This window comes from Sminthopsis crassicaudata, chromosome 3, assembly GCF_048593235.1.
Source record: "Sminthopsis crassicaudata isolate SCR6 chromosome 3, ASM4859323v1, whole genome shotgun sequence".
NCBI lineage: Eukaryota > Metazoa > Chordata > Mammalia > Dasyuromorphia > Dasyuridae > Sminthopsis > Sminthopsis crassicaudata.
This window is the reverse complement of record NC_133619.1, coordinates 243,701,908-243,726,013: the sequence shown is the minus strand read 5'-3', so window position 1 is coordinate 243,726,013 and position 24,106 is coordinate 243,701,908. Positions and strand designations below refer to the sequence as shown.

The 24,106-nt window shown below is 34.3% G+C and overlaps 1 protein-coding gene across 1 annotated transcript in view; it reads right to left on the bottom strand.

Annotated features, from left to right (window-relative positions):
- The window catches only part of OCA2 (OCA2 melanosomal transmembrane protein), a 654,184-nt gene that overhangs the window by 345,948 nt on the left and 284,130 nt on the right, over positions 1-24,106 (bottom strand). The window contains exons 16-18 of the mRNA XM_074300312.1: positions 19,915-20,062; positions 11,286-11,343; positions 6,775-6,883 (exon numbers count right to left, since the gene is read on the bottom strand). Of these exons, the coding sequence (XP_074156413.1) occupies positions 6,775-6,883; positions 11,286-11,343; positions 19,915-20,062 (315 nt within the window). The remainder of the gene's footprint in view (positions 1-6,774; positions 6,884-11,285; positions 11,344-19,914; positions 20,063-24,106) is intronic.

Below are 24,106 nucleotides of genomic sequence, written 5' to 3'. Positions count from 1 at the left end.
GCAAGAATTTAAAATAAAAATTTTCTTGCACTCATCCGGAGAGTCAGTATAGTTCTTGGTAAATTGCTGGTTTCTTACAGAATATAATTTTAAAATAGATTGCACCAGGTCAATAACTCAGGAAAGTAAAAGACCATCTCTTCTACCTCTCCTCATTTTACAAATGAAGAAACTGACCCCCAAAGAGATGAGGTAATTCTGTCAAGCTCTCAAACTGGCAAAGCTAGGATTTAACTTATGACTCTAAGGAAAATGTTCTTTCTACCATACAATGATTTATAGGAAATGTGTGGTAAATGCTTTTATGAAATAAATTAACTCTCTTCCCCTGTAATGTCTCTTTTTTGTAAAGAATTTATGTTTTCACATATTTACAGAATTACCAGCATAGCTAACTGTTTTAAAATGAGGGCTATGGGGAAGTTAGATAACCCAGTGGATAACTTTGGTCCTGGAATCAGCAGTATCTGAATTCAAATCCAGCCTAAGACACTCACTAGCAGTGTGACCCTAAGCAAGTCACTTAACTTCAATTTCCTCACAAAAAGTTTTTTAATTAAATGAAGATTATATGGAAAGAAGAAAATATAAAAAATCATGAGTATTTCTTGAATAAATGAAATGACTGGAGTCAGATGGGGTTAATCAGTAAAGACTTAATAAAAATGAGTCTAAAGAATTCTGGAGGAGGCAAGGAATGTCATCTAGCAGAAAAGGAAGGAGGAAGCCATATCTAATTCTGGGCTTTCTGCCTCAAAGGGGAAGTGAATAAAATAGAGAGGGTTTAGCAGAGAGCCACAAGAAAAGTTAAAGCAACTAGAAAAGAAAACTGAAAGTGCATTTTAATAATGGTTCTCGTATAAAACATTCATCTTTTAATGGAGGATGGTGAACTGATAATTTTAGTCTATACTGAAAGCCAAACAAGAGAAAATAAGAATAAAATATCCATTTTAAAATATATGTTGAGGTCAACTGTGTACAGAAAAGTACACTTGGAGAAGTAGCAAGCCTGAATGGGACTTAGATTCCAGTGACAGAATAATATATGTAACAAAGGATTGGTCAATAGCAACCCAGTCCTAATAAGCACATACAGTATGCTAAGCATGAGGCAATCTCCCACATAGACTTTGAAGTGTGCAGAAATGTATAACAACAATTTCTTGAATATTCATCACATGGCAAGCTTCCTTGATTAAGTATTGAATATTCATATATAATATTTCCATTAGTACAACTCTGATTTTCTTTCTCTAGTAGCAAATATGACAATAATTACTCTAAACCCCTTGGTGGGGAGAAGAGTGAATTCAGCAGTCTCCTGCTACCAGTTCCCTATTTCTCCATCTGGGCCAACACATGATTACACCTGTTTCTCAGTCTCTTTGCATCTGAGTTCATGCTCTCCAGCTACCAAAGTAATATAGGGGAACATATAATGCCAGTTTAGGGGGATGTTTATTATTCTTCTCTTTCTATATCTTCTCAATAAAAATATCTTTATAAAATTAATTGATACTAAGAATCAATGATATTAGTGAAAAATTAACTTCAACTGGAGATTGTTATTGGGTAGAATATAGTAAAATAAGGGCTTAGGCAATAATATTAGAAAAAAAAATTATCTCAATCCTTTAGGATTACACCTAGAACACTAAAGGGGAGATTAACCTTGTTCTGGGAACTCACCTTTCCCTAAGAGTTGGAATTGTAATGAGAACCTCCCCAGAATTTATAAGGTATAAAGAACTGTAGAAATCTATGTATTCAAGTTCAATTGCATTTGCAACAATCCAAATTAGTAGTGTCAAACTTTGTTTTCCAGACTTTAGTTTAAGAAAGACAAAACGGGTTGTATTTGTGGCTTTATTCTTCCTAAGTAGACATGTATACATGGGAGCACAGTTTGAACTGAGCTCAAAGTAGACATAGACAACAGGAATGATAGAAACAAAAATCAAAGTGAGGGAGAGGTGTAATTGCATAGTGGTCTTTATCAGGTCATCTCTGGCTGGGTTGTTTTTCAGAACTGGGAGTTGATATGAATCAGTTTGAGTTGGTTTTCTGGCATTGCAGGGGAAGTTCTGGATTTACTATGCCAACAATGCAAACAACTACGGATGTGCAAATACTGCATGAAATTTCCATTATGCCCAGTTTAAGGAATGCTCAGTTTTATCGAATTCCCAAGTCAGTCCAACCTCATTTAGATAGTAAGGGGTAATAGTAAGATAGTAAGACATAAGGGGCAGCTAGGTGGCGCAGTGGATAGAGCACCAGCCTTGAATTCAGGAGGACCTGAGTTCAAATCTGGCCTCAGACACTTAACACTTCCTAGCTGGGCAAGTCACTTAACCCCAGCCTCAGGCTGATAGAATTTGTCCTTTGTGTCCAGTGTGACCCAGGAATTTTGATTACTTGTGTCTATCTTCAAACATCATCAGAAAGTGGCTCCCACTGTGGAATCATATGCTTCAAGGGTTGTTAATTCTAGCCCAATGGAGTTTCTTTTCTTTGTTTTATCTTCCTAGCAATAAGTTGTAACCAAACAGTTATTATGGAGACAGCAGCTACTTGAAAGGAAAGCTTTAAATTCAACAGTGAAGGGATTGCACTTAATTTTGGAATCAATTAGTAACCAGATATTAACAAATATTAACTGAGTGTCATCATTCCCTGTGTTCTCTGCCAAAGGGTTTACAATGGTAAACAAAATGTGACCCCTGCCTATATAGAACTTGAAATTTAGATAAAAAAGTGATATTATCCATTAAAGAATGAATATTTCTGAGCATAGGTACCCCAGAAGACCAGAGAACAAAAAGTCTGTAGGCCACGGACAGTGAAAAAAAGCCCTGGCTTGAGAGTTCAAGGAGTTCTGAGGCTCACTAGCTTCATAGTGTTGTGCAGCCCCTGCCCCTTTCTGAGTCTCAGTTTCCTCATCTATAAAAAAGGGGTTGGACTAACTGATCTCTAATGGCTATTCCACCTATGAGTCCTTTGATGTAATGGTCTTTTGTTAAGGAGAAAACAGTTTCAGAGAAGGGGGCCTGTCAGAAGATCATGAGCTCCAGATGACTCTCCAGTCATTTTTAGTAGTAACTGCTGCCAGTTCTGAACTTCTATTCTTTGAATTACTTCCATTTAATTCAGCATACATGTATTAACCATTTACTGTGTACAGGTCCCCTCCCACTCCTTTACAGACCCCCTGTACAATCCTTGAGTGGTCACTATATCTCACTATATTCCAGACTCAAAAAGAGCCTTTTCAAAGGAGCCATCTGTCCTGGTCCTAAACCAAAACCAGACAAGATGAGCCATTGGGTGCAAAGTGATGAACTGAGGGGCCATTTTTAAGATACTGTTTTAGTAGCAGGGATAATGCTGAGCTTTACAAGAAGTAAGCCACAGCCTTCAACTTAATACTGCAAATATTTAGTTAGCATCCACTACCCTCAAGGAACTCTGCCAGGTGTTGGGAATAGAAAAACCTATAATTAGTGATAATAACAAATGCCCTCAGGTTACTTCTATTCCACTGAGGGATACAATGAATATCCAAAGAAGTAAATACAAAGTAATGACATCTTTCTAGAGAGAGAGAGAACTTTAATAACTGCAAAATGAGGAAAGGCCTCAGGTAAAAAATAGCACCAGATCTGGATTTTGAAGGAAGCGAAGAATTGTACAAGATAAAGTAAGGGGAGGAATGTTTAAGTAATTAAAATACCTTGGAACAATATCTTCCTGATTAAATGACTTTACAATTTGCCTAGACTTCCTCAGATTCAAAATAAAATATCAGACTTGATCCTTACCTTACAAATCAATATTCTCTGGAAATTGAGGGAATGTGCATCAATTGGAGAATGACAGAATTAGTTATATATTAATGTAATGGGATATTCTTAAGTGTGTGAGTCTTAATTCATCGTTTGAAAGACTTCAGGAAGATACTCTTAAAGTCACAGTTTATGATAGTTAATGGGCTAGTCTCTAAAGGGAGTCTGACAATTAGAAATTGTTTGTGTATAGCCTTATATACTAAAAAATTGGGGTTTGGCTAGCAAGCTAGACACTAGGGTAATGATGATACCATGGACAGTAATAGTTAAGTCAGAATTAGGAGATTCACAGTTAAGAAGAAAGCAAATGGGGCAGCTAGGTGGTGCAGTAGATTGGTCACCAGCCCTAAAGTCAGGAGGACCTGACTTCAAATCTGATTGCAGACACTTAACACTTCTTAGCTGTGTGATTCTGGGCAAGTCACTTAAACCCAATTGCCTCAGCTATTTAAAAAAAAAAAAAAAAAAAGTTCAGTTTGGACTTAAAAGAGTGAAAACTATGTAGTACATGTCATATCCTTAAGGTAACTAGAGATATAAATATGTAGTGAAAGAAAGTTATAGGGACTAGAAATAGAGATTTAAAAATCTTCACAAAAAGGCAATAATGTGCTAACTCATCTAAGAATACAGAAGAAATAGACTATCTACAAAATATAAAATGTCCAGATTAAAAGAAAACTAAATTGGAATCTTAAATCACACAATTTCAGAAAAAGAAAAAGAACCAGTTGTAAAGTAATGATGACAGAGGAAAAAATAATCCCAGTCCAGATGGAATTCTATCAAATGTTTAAACCTAACTTTATACCTGTTCTATAAAAATTATTCTGGAGGAGAGAGGGAGAGAGAAAATAAACTACCACGTTCAACTTATGAGACAAATATACCTAAACCAGACAGGGGCAAAGCAAAGAAAGATAACACAGAACAGTATCATTATTGCATATCTATTCTTAAATATTAATTAAAATTTTAGCAAAAAGATTCAGTAACTTGTCAAAAAATAATTTACCATGATCAAAAATTTATACTTGGGGGTGCATTATGATTAAACATTGGGAAAACAACATGATTAATCATATGAAAAACAAAAATATCTCAAACCTTTAGTTATATAAATAGATGCAGAAAATGCTTTTAACCATAACATTCATTTATACTAATAAAAACAAAACATTGAAAGTGTTGACATAGAAGGATTTTTAAATGTAATATAAAGTAATATATCTCAAAAATCTAGCATTATACACAAATAGAAACTACTATAAGTTTTCCAAAATATAAGAATAAAGATGCTCCCTTTCCTCACTGTTTTTGTCATAAATATAAAAAATTTAACTATTACAAGAAGAATAGAAACAGAAATTAAACACATGAAAATATTAGAGAGATAAAACTACCCCTCTATTTACTGAGAAAATTATCATTTATTTAGAAAATGGAAAAGAGAGAGAGAGAGAGAAGGAAGGAAGGAAGGAAGGAAGGAAAAAAGAAAGGAAGGAAGGAAGGAAGAAAGGAAGGAAGGAAGGAAGGAAGGAAGGAAGGAAGGAAGGAAGGAAGGAAGGAAGGAAGGAAGGAAGGAAGGAAGGAAGGAAGGAAGGAAGGAAGGAAGGAAGGAAGGAAGGAAGGAAGGAAGGAAGGAAGGAAGGAAGGAAGGAAGGAAGGGAGGAAGGGAGGAAGGAAGAAAAAGAAAGAAGGAGGGGAAAAGGATCAGCCAAGGAAAACAACTTTAATTTATTTAAAAATATATTTCTTTTTCTCAATAAAGAATAGATTATAATCTAGATTGCTTTCCCTGCCTTTTATAGTCTTAAGATTGTATGGCCAGGCTAACATAAATTTATAGTAAGTATTCCAAGAACAACACAGAAGTTGATTTTGTGGGATTTTGTGGGATTTCCTTGAACATCAGTCAAAGAAGGCTAAAAACCTGGGGTGGCCAGAGAAGATTAATTGGACCCTTTTACATGGACATATCAACAATCCTTTGTGCTGTTCTGTAAGTAAACCTGAAATCCTCCTGTTGCAACCATAAGATCTTATCAAGCTTTCACAGACATCCCTAAGTAAGGGATGTTCCTTGCTTTATGGAAACTCTGATCTTGATTGACAATATGCCAGATATTCTAAGTCAAGGATGCTTCCTTGCTTATGGCCTTACAATCTCCCTCACCAAACCCTTTCATAAGCCTAGTTCTAACTGCAGATCCTTATGTATTCACTCCCATTTGAGAGAAAACTCATATACAGTCTAATATTGTTTGTTTTTTCTTAAATTGAACTCTTAAAAAGATTGACAGTTTTTAAGGACATTCAGACCAGTCACTGCTATCATCTCTTCTCTTTACTTTTTTTGACAGCATCCATCTGTGCTTCTCCCTCAAAAGGGATACACCCTACTCAAAAAGAAGAAGAATCATTATACTCTTCCTATTGAGAGAAGTATTCTATTCACTTTCCTCCTCATGATGCTTTTACCTCATCCTCACCCCAAAATAAGAAGATATAACCTATCTTCCACCTCTGTCCTACTATGGAAAAGTTTCATCTCTAACCAGCACTTGAATAAATTGGTGGCTTAGGACACAAGACTTAGGAATCACTGAATATCAATAACATAAAATTTGAGGCAGCTATTCAGTGGCTAGAACACTGGGCCTAGAATTAGGAAGACCTAAGTTCAAATACTAATTATATAAACTTGGGCAAGTCTTTAACTTCTGTTTCCCTTAATATATTAGGGAAGGAAATGGCAAAAGACTCTAATATCTTTGCCAAGAAATCTCTGTGGACGACATTGGCTTGTGTCACAAATAGACACAACTCAACAACAACAATGTGAAATTTGCCATCTCTTGTCTATATCATATTCAACATCCATCAATAATAAAAATAAAAATAAATAAGTCATACTACTCACCAAGATCCAGGTGAATGCCTGGTACAAATGAATTGAGAAAGAACATAAAGATAACAAATCCCAGCACAGTCAGGCATTTGATGAGGAGAATTTTGTCTGCTATCCTATGCTGTGGAAAAAAAAAACAAAAAAACAAAAAAACATAAGTATGTGACCCAGAATACCCTTATGAATTCAGCAATGTGTTCATTTTTAAAGTATATTTTATTTTTATTAATACCTTTTATTTCAGAATACATGCTTCCCTATTACTCTATCAATTGAGGAAGATATACAAAGAGAAGAGGAGGGGGAAACAGCTCAGCAACATTAGCCAGCATTGGAGCTGTGTGATGATAGCGTTTTGGAATACTTCATACCTATATTCCTGGAACACTGCATTGGGGGAAAAATGCATTTTTCAACTATTCTCTAGGACCATGATGGGCTTAGTCATTATAATTTCACAGAATTCAGTTCCTTTGTTGTTGTGTTTTGTTTTTACATCATTGTATTTGTAACACAAATCCCAAAGCCCATTGGTAAAGAATTCTCATTTTTCACTGGAAACTAATGCCTCATATTTGGTAAAGGATAGAACAGAATTTGTAAGAGGAGAGAGAAGAGCTCTAAATTCTTCAAGTCTTTGGCTCTGTTTCAAGTCTCATCAAGTGCCTTGAAGTTTATTCAGGCTCTGTAGTTGCTTCTGGCACTTCTGGTTTAAAGCTTTGAGAAGAAATAGAAGGAGCCAAACCTACTTTAGGTACTGAAGAAAAAAAGACTCTGGGAAGAAAGTGCCATGAGAGGAGGTGGCAGTTTCCACAGTCCTTATCCTTTATATTCCACAATGGAAACTTCAGGGAACTTCTTGGGGTGTGGGTAGGGTGGGGGGGAACAAGAGATCTAAGACTCTCTGTAATACCTGAGTTTCCCTGACTCAGTTTCCTTGAATTATAATACCTGTTTCTCTGAATTATTATGCTATATGCCCTGAAGAAAATATTATGGCCATCCCCTTTTTCTTTATCCCATTAAGCTCTGGTCTCTTTCATATTTCAGTGAGTCATAAAACTCCAGATGGCTGGGTACTCACTGTATTTTGCCTCAGACTCTATATCTCTTGCTCTTGACCATCTTGACCCCCAACCTGTCAGAATTAAAAAGTTATAGTCCTTCCTGAAATTCTGACTTACCCAGTGTTCTGCTCCTCCCCTTGCCTTTGTTTCCCTGATAGCTAGAGCCCTATAAGTCTCTGGAATTAATTGCTCACTGCTGAATGCTTTGAGACAAGAGTCCCATTCACCTGACTAGTTTCAGCTCGTCCAAATTCTCCACTATTAAAATATTAAAAAGTTAATCTCTATCTTGCCTCAGTTTCTGCAGCATTACATCTCTTGGTAGAACTGAGTTACCTTTCTCCTATGGGAAAACTCATATATTCTGTGGTATGCCTTCTCTGATTTATGCTTGCTATGGACTTAAATGGGTTTCTTTGCTACCTTGTGTTCATTGTGGAACTAGTATTTGGGAAAAGAGTTAAGCTTTGGAACTAGGGGTTGGGGTCCTCCTTTACTCCATACTGAAGAAAGATCAGAAGATAATTTGAACATGAAAATGATATTTCCCCTGAGATTAATAATATTTAAGGGAATAGGTAGATATAATTCTACCCCAGCACCCCCTTTCTCTGAAACGAGCAGAGTGTGAAAGCTTCTGGGCCCAAACACCTGCTTCTCCTCTGGTAAGAATTAAAGTCTCCCTTGAAGAAGGTGAAGGGAGAAAGAATCTAAATGACATCTCCATACTACAAGTGGGTGACAGCCCTCTCTATATAGTCAGTGTAGTTTTCCTGTTTCTACTTCTAATGTTTTGTGTCAGTGCATATGTCTTCCCATCAATGTCATCATTAGGAAAATAAATCAAGCAATTTTTGCTTTTCTTAATAAATGGGGACTTGTTTTGTTTACAATTCTTTGCCCCACCAGAAGTGTTTCTGTGAAAATGTTGAATTTCCTTGACATCTACACCTACCAGTAGGATCTCTGAGTCAAAAGTTATGGATATTTTAGACACATTCTAAGCATATTACAAACAAGAAATTTGTTCTTAAATCCTTCCTAATTTAAATCAGTCCCATAACTTTCTTCTAAAAAAAAAAGTGAGGATTACATATGGGAAGGGGGAGGGGAAATAGAAAATTTAATTTAATTAATTTAATTCAAAAAGTAGATAAAATTTGTTAAAAGAAAAAGATAAAAATTAAGTACAATTTTAAAAAACATGAGAAAGCAAATAGTGATTTAGAAAAAGGGATAGTCTAACATGTCTAAAAAGATGTGAGAGAGGTACATTTTCACTATGCAGTAGGGAAAGAAAGCCTTTGAAGTACAATCTGTCCTTATCCCCCAGCACAACACCATAAAAGAGCACTGTTCTGTTTTCCTTGCAATATCAAAGGTATCCTTAAATAGACAAGTACCATTAGATCAACTGGGGAATTTAAAGGTTTTCCACAAATGCCTGGGTGGTTGTATATATTCAGTCCAATATTCTTCCTACTTTGCAGAATACAATGCCATGACTTCACAGTTCCCAAAGGAAGCAAACTTTCCAGGAGAAGGGTAGCAATCTGTCCACTGCTGAGTAAAGCAGTGTAAGCTATTTGCCTACTAGTTGTTAGAGATATTTGTCATCTATCAATCTTCAAAGACCACAGATTTTAAGAGCAAGGACAGAGTCTGGAAAGAAAGTAAAAAGGGCACTTTAACAGAATAAACAGGAGTCTGGATGGGACAGAGAAACCAGAATGTTTCTACCTGCTCTACCACTCTACCACTCTACCACTTTTAATTAATTTTAATTTATGAGATTGGCATTCCCACAGTGATGACACTGAAGAGCAACTCTATTTGTCCCCTATTAAAGTCATCCCAGAAATGAAAAACAATTTTTCTATCTCTCTGGTCAGACAAAGATTTGAGATTGCAGTTTAACTCCTGCCAGTACAAACAAAAATGTTTACAAAGAAGCTGTATTAATCCAACTGACTTATGAAAGAAGCAGGGAACAAATATGCAGTTCTCTAGCCTGGGACTTTTGCCTGAAGTAACAACAAACCTTTAAGACTTGTAGCAGAGAATGGTGTCCCATCTTTGCCTCTGTTAGCCTGGGCCTAGCAGAAATGCACTTGTAGGGGAAGGGTAAGAGAAACCCAGTGAATTATTATCTATTAATGAATAGATGAGGCAGCATCCTTCATTGTGTGATTCCACTGGCAACAAAAAGGCACCTGAGCCAAAGAAAATCTCTGTCATCCACTCTTCTGATTCCTAAAATGGTTTTACCTAGGAACAGAGCTTTTTATTTAGACATTAGCTATACATAGAAGAGAAAAAGGTGTTAAATTCACACTGAGCTTTAAATAATGATAAATTTAAGAATCTGAGTGGTATCAGGATCACCTGGGTTCAAATTTGACCTCAGACACTTAACATTTACTATGTGTGCCTCTGGGAAAGTTACTTAACCCCAATTGCCTTGCCAAAAAAAATCTGAGAATTTGGTCAAATCCTGGCTCAGCTATGTGACCTACTCAGGTCACTTAATCTTCGTAGTCTTCAGTTTTCTTATAGGTAAAATAAGAATGATAAATTAGATGACCTGTTGATCTATAAATCTATGGTTTTATGGTATAAGATCAGTTTGAGAATTTTGATGGATGACATAAAGTATGAAAAGGCAGAGTGGATTGAAGAATGGTAAATAAAATAGACATCAAGCAATTAAAGAGAAATTTTTCATATTCATGAATTTAACTTTAACTCAATGTGTCTCAAGCATGTTTAAGCTACTACCTATAATACCTAATATATGCTATTCAACAAAATACAACCTATTCCCTTCAAATACATAACACACTTCTGAATAAAAAGATCAAAATTGTAATTTTTTCTTTAAATATCTGGTTTCTCTTTAATCAGGCCACATTGGGAGTATTAATTTATAAGTTTATTTCTATCCACATACTAAAATTTATTTAGATAATGCATATAATTATTGGCATTTTCTGCCACAATAAGTGAGTTTCTATTCTAAATCAGTATCACTCTTGGCTGCCATATCCCTCCACTTAGCATAAAGATCATGTACTTTTTGTCTAAGAAAGTTTCTAGGTTTTTTAGGCCTCTTTTTGTGACTGGCTTACATTAATTAAATGTTTCTACTTGATTCATTTAAAATCATTTTGGGTTTTAAAACCCTAAAGTCCTTCATTATAAAGCAATTTGACCTAAAAGTTGGTTCTACTGACTTGGACTCCAGTTTTTGTTATGTACCTTCCTTAAATATTTAACAGTAATCTGCTATCCAACATGGAAGGCACAGATACTTATCCTTGCCTCTCCCCCACACCCACCATAAAAAGCAACATAGTACTGGATATTTTATTATACTCTATGGATATGTTAGGAAATGAGTATTGTGTATGCTTGAAGAATTATTTTAAAATAAGATATGTTCTCATTATTATTTACCTTTTTTTGTAGCTCCTGGATATTTGTCTCCCAGTTTTTATCTTCTTGGGAAATTTGTCTAAAAAAGAAGGTGACATTTATTATGTTCCTGATAACATTAAGCAGTCAAGTAAAACCTATTTTAATCAACAAAAATTTTAAGATCTTCCCCTATAGAGTTTGCTAACTCCTAGTTCACCTTTTAAATCTTGTCCCCTCACCAAGTAACTTGACTTTTTCTTCCTCTGAAATTTAATTTCATATCATTTTTAGACAAAAACATTGCATGTGCAATTCCATGAGTCAATCATTCTCAACATTATTCAACTTTCATTTTATGATGTAATTTTCAAATCTCAACTGGATTATCACTAAAATAAAATTCTCATCTTAATGCTCAAGGAACTTTGCTGTTAGCAATAATGGATTTTTGTATTAATGCATCCTGTTTCAAGTATCTTCAATAGTAACATCAAAATGATATCTGTGCAGGAGTAAAAAGTAACTAAAAGAGATGTTGCTTGGTATTTTCCATTTTAGGTGGAGAGTTAATCAATGCTATCAACTCTAAAGCATATTGAAATATTTGTTTTGCCTTAGGTTGTAAAGAAACTCATTATCCATTTGCTTCTGTAACTAACAAGTCCCATCAAAGTGCTCTGAACACCTTAGATGCTTAATCAGTATTTGTTGAGGTGATCTGAATTTGTCACCATGTCTTTAGATAAGTCACGGATATATAGAGCAACTAGATAGCACAATGGATAGAGTGCTGGGCCTGCAGTCAGGAAGACTTGAAATTTACTTGTTGTATGATACTGCACAAGCCACTCCTCTATTTGCTCCAATTTTTCATATATAAAATGGGAATAATAATATCACTTCCTTCACAGGGTAGTAGTGAGGATTAAATAATATGATATTTGCACAGTGCCTAACACATATTAACTATATAAATATTAGCTATTATTCTTAAGAGAAATGAACCTTAGTGCTCAAATCTAATCTGTATCTAAACAGGAATTCTTCCTGCAACATGGCTGATCATGGACCCCAACACCTCCAAAGAGCCAAAACACAATGCTTCCAAAACTAACCTATTCTATTTTTTGATAGTCCTCGTTATTTCCTTGGGACAGGAAATTTTTCCTCATATCAAAACTAAATTTATCTATCTGTGAGAAAACATTATTAATTTGTCTAGTTCTGTGTTCTACTTTTAAGAGGAATAAGTATGACACCCATCCCATATGACAGCCCTCAAAATAAATAGCAGGTCTCCCCTTAATCTTTTCTTCTTCAGACTAAATATATCCAATTGCTTTAACCAATATGACTAAGGTTCTTCAAGACCCTTGTTTTCCTTCTCTAGATTATTTCCAATTTATCAACACCTTTCCAAAAAATTGACATTAAGAACTAAACACAATAGAACTAGAACCTAGAATTAAATATAATTCTTTTGATATAGCCTAACCAGGGCAGAATACAGGACTATTGTCTTCTTTTGCTTCTCTCCAGGAAGCTCAAGATAACATTAACTTTCTTAAATGCCATATCAGTCGACTCATACTTGCCATGAAGTCTGCTAAATACTACTGATCTTTTTCAAATGAACCACTTTGGGATCGTACTATCCCAAATTGTACTTGTAAACTTGAGGTGTTTTTTTTTTTTTTTTTTTTCCCAACCCAAGTGTGAAATTTTATACTAATCCCCATTATGTTTCATTTTATTCAATCTGCCCTGGTGTTCTAGCCTGATGGGTATCAAATTCAAATGGAAACAAAAGTCATCAAACCATATGTAAGGATCTCTACAGGCTTTTTATGATGTATTTTTTAAAAATGTAACATTTTCTATGTTTTATTGAACTTTCATTTATTTTGTTAAAATGCTTCAAAATTACATTTTAATCTGGCTTGGGCAGTATCCCTGGAAGCATGCTTGACTTGACACAGTCATTCTAGCCTATCCAGCTCTTTTTAAATCCTAACTCTGTGAAATCAGAGTAAACCCAGCTTTATGTCTTCTGTAATTTTAATAAGTATATAATCTTTGCATTTTTCCTATTCATTGATGAAAATTGTTAAATATCAGAGGACTAGATAAAGATTTCTGAAATGCTTCCCTGACAACTTGATCTGAAACCATCAGTAACTATTTTTCAGTTAGGGACATTCAACCAATTATGAATGTGCCTAATTATATCATTATTTAATCTAACGCTTCTTGAACTTTTTCAACTCATGACTCCTTTCACTCAAGAAATTGTTATATGACTCTGAATTTGTATAAATAATAGGTATAAAAATCTAATATTTATAAATCATAAAGAAATTAATTTTAAAACAATTCTTTGGTATACATGAAATTTTACCATTTATTAAAGATAAAATCAATTTGAATATTAATGAGATGGATATGCTTTTTAAATTTTACATAAATAATTAAATCTTGGTAGAATATTTCATGCCCTTTATTGTAGCCAAATTTTTCATATCCCTCATATTCAATTACATGCTTACATATGGGGTTGCAGCCCACAGTTTAAGCAGATTTGATTTAGCTCACATCTGTGCATCTCTTCCACAAGAATAGCAAGAGATACCATATCAATGTCTTGCAAAAATCTAGGTAACCTGTATTCTTAGCATTCCCTAATTTATCAGCAGAATAACTTATTTTTAAGAGGAAATCATTTTAGAAATTATGGTCTGTTCTTTATTAAATCGTGCTGACTCTTTTTTGATTGTTGCTTCTTTTATTAGCTATTCACTAACCTCCTAATATGTTCCAAATTTTTTTCCAGAAATTGAAGGTAAACTTATTGCTCTATAGTTAATATAATCCATTCTCTTCTGTTCTGAAAATCAGATTAGTCCTTCTCCAATCTTGCAAGACCTCTCCTAATCTATATATTTTTTAAAAAGACTGCTATCAATTGTTTAGCATTCATGTCTGTCTAACAATTGGTTCTGTATCCGATGACATAATCTCACCAGGTGATGAGCTTATTAAGATAACTGTGTTCTCTTTACCTTTATTCATTATTCAATTTTAAAAATCATTGTTCTTGACAAAGAAAATCAGTGTAATATAAGAATTGAGAAACACTGCCTTTAGTCATCAATCCTGAGCAGACTCTCCTATTCTTTTGAGACTATCTTATTCTTTAATATAATTAGGAAAAATTCTTAATTTTTTTCTTTAGCTTTCTTCACCTATACCAACTCATTTTAGGACTGCTGATACTATTTAAACAGGATTATTACATACTTTTATATTCATCTTATTTTACCTGAACCTTGCTTCCATCTTCTATACATGTCTTTTAAAATTTAAGTTGGCTTGTGAATATCCTATTCATCTACATTCATCACCACTTTCGATGACTCCACTTTTTTCTCCTTGGTTTCCTTATCTTTAAAATAAGAGGCTGAACAAAATGATCTCTATAATTCCTTCCAGCTCTAAAAATTTTGTGATTTTATATTCCATACAGGAAGAGCTCATGTGAATTCACTGGTTAATTAAGATTTTTTTACATGTATGCTTATTTTTAGTCAATTTCCAAAGCCAAAGTAAACAGCATATTTATTATTAAAGACTATATGAGAGAAGCCAAACAGTAAAGATATAGGGAATCTAAGAAAAGACATTTAAGATAGAATTTTCTCCATTTTATATTGAGAAGATTTAGGGGTTATTTTTTATTCCAATTCTGAAAGATTTGGGTTACCAATATCTGACTGTACTGGATGAAGTTTACTGTCCTGCCTGTAACTCAAGCTATCTATCTACTCTGAGTGAAATTAGAATGGTCTTTCCTGACCTGATTATAAAAAAAATTGGTATCCTGTCCTTAGATCTTCTTTAGGATTTGTAACATTTTATCTGCAAGACTACTTTATAGTTATCATAAATTTCAGTGTGTAAGATTCAGACTTTTATCTTCTAATCTTGAAACCTAGAAAATGGTTAAACTGCAGAACTCCTTTAGTGAATTGCAATTTCCACATTTCATATTTTCTGCTTGAGATCAGCATTACACTTTTATTTCTAGTTTGGTTGTCCTGGTTACAGGCTATCCTAGAAGGTATGCTTTCTACAATTTCTGCATGTAAAATAATTCTTCACTGCTCTGGGATTAACAATACATGCACAAAAAATCCATCTGCATTGTCCTAGATTAATTTTCCATTCCACCCTATGTCCAAGGCCCTGAATTAAGTTCATACCCCCTAGAATGCTTCTTCCATCTGTTATTTCCAGAACCAAGATAAGTGGGAATTATTTCAGTCAACAGAACCATTTAAAGTTAACTGCTGCTTTTCGATTTGGATTCAATATGCTAGTACCAGGTTAAAAATTTTACATAGTATATGCATTCTTTTGACCTTCCTTTTCTTTATTACTACTTGAGCTTAAATTTTTAAGAAACTTCTACAGTTAGGCCATTGTCTCCTAATCTCAATTTTACAACATCTTTATTTCTCTCACAGAATTCTCAAGGGAAAAATAAATTCTCTATATTTTATTGAAAACTTATTCTAATCATCATTAACAAGGCTTTGTTCCTGGATTCTCAAGTGCTGTAACAGTATAGTAGACACTTTTTTCAGTTCCTCCAAGCTAGAAAAGTATGAGCCTGATAAGAAACTATATATCTGTTGCTATCCATAAATTATCCTAAATTCACCATTTAGTAGGTTTGTTTTGACTACTAAAGCAAATCACAGTGAAGGGAGCAGAGAAGGAATTTCATATTAATGAAATCATAAATCTTTGGACATACTAATCAAAGAACTTTAAAAATAATCCAAGGACTGCCAGAATTTGCTGAAAGAAACAGGGGTAAAGAAGACTGGTAAAGGGAGAAAGATAAACCATGAAAACAAATAGTTTCAAAGCACAGACTTGTGTCCAGGGACTTAATGGACTCATATGCTTCACCTTTGCCATGATATATCTCTGAAATGGCTTGGGAGAAACAATATCTGCAGGTGACTTTGCAGGAGCCAGCACTAGATACACAAATGTTACTGGACATTTTTTTCCAAATCTTTTTTTTTTCAAGGTTCTTCATTTTATTTTATTTCATTGTAGCAAGTTTATTTATTTTAATATACATTGCTTTATGAATCCTGTTGATAGAGAAAAATCAGAGCAAAAGAGAAAAACCATGGGAAAGATAAAAAAGAAAGAAAAAAGAAGTGAACACAGCATATGATGATTTACAGTCAACCTCCTTAGATTTATTTCTGGAGGAAAAGGAAAATTAACCATACAATCTCCCTAATTTTTTTTCTGGATGCAGATAGAATTTTCTGTCCAAAATCTATTGGGATTGCTTTGTATCACTGAACCTCTGAGAAGAATTAAGCTTTTCATAGTTGATCATCATTCGTTTTTGCTATAATTGTGTACACTATATTCCTGGTTCTGCTTGTTTTGTTCAGCATCAGTTCATGTAAATGTGGATCCTTTTCCCTCCTTTAGGACTTCCTTGGGATCCAGGAATGACACTGCTGGGTCAAAGGATATGCACACTTTTATAGCCCTTTTGGCACAGTTCCAGATGGCTCTTCAGAATTGTTGGATCATTTCACAACTCAACCAACAATGCATCAGTGTCCCAGTTTTCCCATATCCCCTCCAACATTTATCAATATCTTTTCCTGTCATCTTAGCCAATCTGAGAGATGTGAGGTGGGTCAGTGGGCATTTTTCAACGTGAAAATGAGAGACACAAGGGATAGCTAGATGGCTTAATGGATAGAGTAGTGGCCCCCAAGTCAGAAGGATCTGAGTTCAAATCTAGCCTCTAACATTTAATACTTAGTAGATGTGTGATCCTGAGCAAGTCATTTAACCCCAATTCCTTTAACAAAACAACAACCAAAAAGAGAGAAGAATAAAATGAAAGATACAGAATGGTAGTAGTTAGAATGGTCTGTTTCCCTCCAACTTTTAGCTATTGCTCTAACCAAGAACTAAAAACTCCTCTAGCAAGAAAAGCCAGAAGACCTGAGCAATGTCCTTTTGGTGAGGGTTACAGAATTAGTTACTTCCTGTCCAGTCAAGGTCATGTGTGCATACAGAGCAAGCAGGACAACTGGCGAGTCAAAAAGAATCCCATCTTCAAACATTTACTGTGAGGTGAGCAGATCCTTCTCCTCCCAGAGTCCAGGAGGAGTCTACAAGTTTTGACCATAAGTGATCCAAGGAATCTCAGTCACCTAGTACATGGAGAAAGTGACTAGAGATATGAAATGACTTCCAGGGGTTGGTATGCCTGGATAATTTTTTTTTAATCTTTCAAAAGATTGTGGAAGAGCATAAAGGGTTTATTAAAGTGATACATCAACTGTACAATGCTAATCTTAAGCTATCAGTTGACAAGTGTTAGTGATGATAACAATGATAACAACTAGATTGTATACAACTCATAAGGTTTACTTTACATATTACTTCATCTTCTTTAGAATTTCCATCACATAGTACTTTAACAGTGCCCACTTTGGCTAGAGCATGGACTATTTGAAAGAAGCAAATGGTAAGAAATATATTACTTTACCCTACTCACTAAATAAGGACACATGAGGAAGCTTTAAAAAAATTATCATCCTGTCAATTAAGACCAGCAATAAGGACCCAAAAGGCCTCTTTGACTGCTGATAAAAGTGGTAAGTTTGAATATCAACTAGGAGGCAATGTTCACCCTTGTATGAGTCCTTACCACCATCACATGATGGTCCATAACAGCATCAGTCCTTAACACTAAGCCATGCTCCAGGTCTGAGCTCTTCTGACCCCTACCCACAACTTCTGACTCATCTTGTTCCAATCATGAAACTCTATAAAAACGTCCACCACTTCACCCATGTTTAGCACCTCTAGGTGCTATCCAGGATCCAGACAGACTGGGTTGCATTTTCTGTTCATTCTCTGACTCTTTACAAAAGAGTTAGTATGATTGAGAGGCTTCTAAGGCTGCAACTATAATTTCGATAGCTATAGATAAAGCAAGGGCTAAAAAATTAGGAAACATATACCTGGATGACAAGGTCTCCCTCTTCCCCACACTAGAACTGTGACTAAGAGTCAGGCCCCAATCCCTTTGAACTTGGCACATAATTGAATATTGTCACTTTCCCCCTAACTGGACTTTGGTATTCTAACTTTCTTGAGTCTATGTTAAAGACAGGCAGGGAATACAGAATTGGGCCAAGTTTTGAGAGTCTTTGACTGATGAATGATGATAAATAGAAGAATTTATATATAGCCATTAGAGATCATTTAGAGGGGTGAGGTAACATGATCAGAATGGAGGGAAAGTTTTTGGGCATCAGTATACAAAATAGATTTGAAAGGGAAAAGAATAAAGGAAAGGAGACCAGTTAGGAGACTATTGCAACAATTCAGATAAGGAATGATGAGAAAATATTACTCATTAGTGAGGAGAGAGGAGGAAGAGGCAGATATGAAGATGTTGTAGAAATAGAATCTACAAGTCTTGGTGACTAATTATATATGTAAGGTAAGGGATGTTGAATAGACAAGAATAACTCTGAAGTTTGAAGTTCAAACATAGTTGATTAGAAAAATGGTAGTTCCTTAGATATTAATACAGGAGTTCAAAAAAGGGAATGTTTTAAATGAAGTAGAAAGGGTTATTATTACTTTCTCTTCTCCTTCCTCTTATTCTTTCCTTCTCTTTCTTTCCCACCCTCCTTTTCTATCTCTATTTGTCTCTCTGCCTCTCTTCTTTATCTTCTCTCTGTCTCTGTCTCTGTCTCTGTCTCTCCCTCCCTCCCACTCTCTCTCTCTCTCTCTCTCTCTCTCTCTCTCTCTCTCTCTCTCTCTCTCTCTCTCTCTCTCTCTCACACACACACATACACACACACACACACACACACACACACACACACACACACACACACACCTGCCTTGTTACTAATACTTCCTGCATGCATAGATCTTTGCAGTGACCTGGAAATTGAAGAAAGTTCAAATTAATTTTCTTACCATAACCCAAAGGAGAGTCTAAGTTTGAAAGCAAAAAAATCTTGAAGCAGAAACGAAGAAGTTTAAATGACAGGTTTTAAAGTAAGCTCTGGGGCTCTTCTGACTTTGTACTGGTTTGTTAGGTATAACTGTGTGTCTTCTGTATCAGAGTAGCTGAAATACCATCAGAACAATGATTTTTTTAAAAAAAAGCTAAGCCCTCTGTATTACAACTGTAATTCGGTAGAAGAGCAAAAGATGGTAGCAGAGAGCAACAGAGAATTTGCCTGAAGAGAGCTGTCCAGCTCCCAGATACTGGAAGATTTGACGTCTCAGGCTACATGTACATAGTGGATTAGGAGACAAAGTGTTATATGGGTAGAAGTTAGATGTTCTTAGTCAAATTCTGTTTTAGCTTTGGGATTCTCACATTAAATAGTGATATCAAAGGGTTTGATTTTGGTTTTTGCTTTTTAAAATTTCTCAGCATTTGTAATTTACATTAAGGTCACATCTCAAAAGAAACTCCTCAACAGAAACCTAATGGCACAATTCCAATGGGGCTCAGCTGGCATTAACATTGGGGAAAGAAATTATTATAAAGTTTATAAATCCTGTGACCACGACTGACCAATTTTACCTTTGGAATGTTTTGAGCTTCTTCTTGAGCAAAAATTCCAATGTTAGAACCTTCTGCATCAGGAGGCATTTCACTGCTGTCTCTTCCCTACTAGCAGGATTAATGCGTTGTGCTGTCAACTTCCAAACATGGATTTCATGTTTCAATTCTAAGAAGAGATGGAAGCACAGAAATACTGAGTCATATATTTAAAACAGGTCATCTGGTAAAGCAAAGTCTGAAAAATACACTTAAACAGAATCTAGATCTACAAAGCCACCTGACTAATAATAGACCAAAAATTCAAATCAAATGAAATACAAAATAAATTAAACAAAGTGAAAATCAACTCTTCTTGAAAGTCTGCATTTCTCATTTTGCTGTTTTCCCTACAACAAACAATAAAGATTTTTTTAATAACTTTCTTAATGAAGTAATGCAATTGAAAAATATAAGGCTAAGGGTGAAATTACACTTTGATAGACTCAATAAATGACAATCTTTGAGAGTATGTTTAAGAGTTTGTTTTCTGCTTGTAGTACTTCTCTGAACCACACTCATAAAGATATGCTTTTAGCCAAGATCTTTAAATTTCTTATTTGAGACATTCCAAGGGATCTTAATCCTTGAGGAATTTCATAAATGGAACCGACTTATCAGGGACAAGGCATCTCATTGAGGTTCCTCAGTGACAACCTTTTTAATATGACTTCTAGTAGCAGGCAATACATAAAAAATCCAGTTCACTTAACTTTGGATATTTCATCAACTCACTTTTTCCCTTCCTTTTCACTGTTACATGCCACTTATCTTAAAATTTTAAGGGGAGGAGATTTTAATTGAAAGGCCATTGAAGGCAGGCTAATGCTGGTGAAATGTTAAAATTAGCATAAGGTTACTCAAGTCAAGCTGTAAGTGTACTCTATTTTCTGTAGTACATTCCGGCTGACATTGATGAGCTGTGAGGGAAAAACTATAAATAACATTTTTTCTACGTGTAATTTTCTTCTTATGGGCTTAAATGTTTCATTGAAGTGGAAGTTTCCCTTGAGCTGACCTTTTATGTACTATGCAACTGCCTCACAATGTGCATTAAGAGAGAAATAATTCAATTGCTTCTTCCTTCTATTCTACCTTCTACCTTCAGTCCTTCAAGGGAAAAGGAGTTCTTCCTTGAATTCCTCCCAATGTTTTGCCTGGACCTATTCTTTGTTTTTATGTTGCCCTGTTTTACCAGATTTTTTGAATAGTTGTTTTTGACTTAATGAAATTGTGAGCTCTTTGAAGACAAGAATTGTATGACATATACCTTTGTATTCACAGTGTGATAATAATTCCCCATCTTTGATTTCCTTTTATTAATTGTTATTATTTGGAGGGAAGTCAGGACCATTTCTTTTAGTTAGTAGGCTATTGAACTAGCTGAAATCTGTCCTTTGGGATGTGAAAATTTATTTAAGATCTTATACATTTCTCAGATAAGAAATTAAAAAGGGAGTCAGGGCTTCCCCAAGTAACTTGACTTATCATATTTGAGAAAAATTCTCTTCACAACCAACTCTGTAGATATATAAATATCTTCTCTCTCAATTAATCCATTGTGGACCCTCTAAATGTAATTTATTGGTTAGTTCACTTAATTTACCAATGGAATCTAATTAGCTAGGTTTGTTTCCTAAGAGGACATACAAGATTAGAACTCTATTTAACTAAGATTATTCAACTTTTATGACATTGAAACATAGGATTATGTTTCAATCTGTGATTTTTAGGGTTTTTAGGGTTTTTTTTCTTTTTGCTTAATCTTGGTTCAGGGTTATTTTTCTATCTCTTGAACATTAAGTATTGCAAAACCTAATTTTTTACCTCTTTTATTTATTTATTTATTTCAGCAGCAATCACTTTATAAACTTAAAAAGGATGTTTCTTCCATAATAGCTGCCAGCACAGTACCTTGCATGTAGTAGACACATGTTGCATTGAATACTTGAATTTATGATTTCTATCAAACATTCAGAATATGTACATTTTAACTAAAATTATATTTGGTTTTAAAACTTTTAAATTATTGTTAATTTAAGTAGACTAGGTAACCCTTATAGTTTAATTAATTACTAATAGTCTATAATTCTGATATTTAACTACACATTCACCCTTTCCTCACCCTCATTGGAGAATAACCTCACAAAGATACAAAATCTTTGAAATTAAGTGTCAAAGTTTTTTTTTTTTTTAATTTTTAAACTAAAGTACAGATTTATATTTTGCTAACTTATTTTAAAAAAAAAACTTTGATTTAATTCATTATCTTCTTCATAAAAGTAGACTTTTTCCCCAATTGAGAAGCTCTATATTTAATTAAATAAGTCATTAGTATATGTTGGTGAAAGAAAAGATTGACTGACACAGTAGGCCTCCCAAACCTCATATAATTAATTTCTTATTAGAATAAGAATCATGCAAAGATATGGTTGCTGAAAGAGTCCAGTTATATCTTAGAAGATATAAGCATTCCAGCAATGTTTTTAGTTTGGGTAAATAAAGGATTTATCATAGAAAAGCCAGGGAATACCAAAAATTGTCCAATCTTCATTGAAAGACATAAAAGTAAAGCAATAGATTCTTTTTTTTTTTCCTTAAGGAGCTAATTAGAACCACACAAACAAGAAAAACTATATCTTAACCCAACCCTTACTAAGATGTAGTGACAGAACACATTAGACCTATATTTTAAAGGAATATTTCCTAATTACTTCCCATAATGATGAAGGTATATCAAGGTCAAAATCAAAGCTTTTTGGAAGTTTATGAAAGTTGTCTTTTATTTATAATCTCTTTTTATTTCCCTCATTTTTGTTTGTCTACTCTCCCAAATGGTACCTTATGTGTGTATAGGGAGGTAAGAGCATAGAGGAGAGAGTACCAGATCTGGAGATTTAAAAGATCTAAATTCAAATACTACCTCATACTATTCTAGCTGAATGAACTTAATTCCCCACTTCCTTAATTTTCTTATTCATAAAATGAAATGACAATAGGACCTAACTCAAAGAATTGTGAAGATCTAATCCATATGAGATTTTATATATTTATATATATGTATTTATATATATTATATATATATATGTATATATATATATATAATTGCTTTTCAGACTTTCAAAACCCAAGATGAATATTTATTATTATCTACAGTATAATCAGATTAATGAAAGATCTGTTCCATTCATACCTCCCTCATAAAATTCCTTGACATGAAACTGATTGTGTTCTCTAACTAGAGAAAAATCAAATACATCAATGAAGGGGGAGAAGGGTAATGAGTTAATGTGTAAATACAGAATAACTTGAACCTGGGGTAACTATCCTGAGGCTCTCTATGGGAAGGGGGGCTACTCCTAGGTGTTCCAAATGTAAAGTGCATTAGATATTTTAAAGGGCTATGTAAATGCCAGCTATTATTGGTTCTCTTCTCCCCATGTACTATTTCCCTAGGCAAATTATTACATTTGCACAGCTTTATCTATCACTTCTAAGCAGATGACTCTTAAATCTCTATTTCTAGCCCTGACTTTTCTTTCAGGCTGCAACTTCTCATATTTGGTTATCTGACATTTCATCTGAATATGTCACCAGTGTTACAAATTCAATATATTCAAACTTTTGCTTATTTTCTTTCCATGAAACATTCTCTTCATTCCAACTTCATTATTTTATCATATCATTTTACTCAGTCTCTTGTGTTTGAAACCCTGAGGGTCATGCAATCTTTTCCTCCTCACTTCTGACATGCAATCAATTTTCAAATCCTTTTGATTGTTGCTTTAAAATTTATCTCATCTTTTAATATCTATGTATCTAAAATATTCTGACTCTAAAATACTTCAGTGATCCTCCAGTCATTACCCTTATTCAACCCACTGGACTGTTTTACTCTATCCTTTATATTGCTATCAGACCATTCTTTATGTATAGATCCTGTCAAATTGCTATTGTACTCAAAATTTTCAGTGGATCTCTATAGTCTTTCAAAAATGTAACTTCTCTCTCAAGTATTTTGGACACTTTAATAACTCTTAACTGCATTATTGCATTTCTTGCTTCCCTTATCTCTTATTATTTCTTTATTACCACATAGTCAATGTTCTAGTCAAACTGGATTTTTATATCAAATCTACCTTATGCTTTTCTGCCTCTATAACTTCAAGTTCTT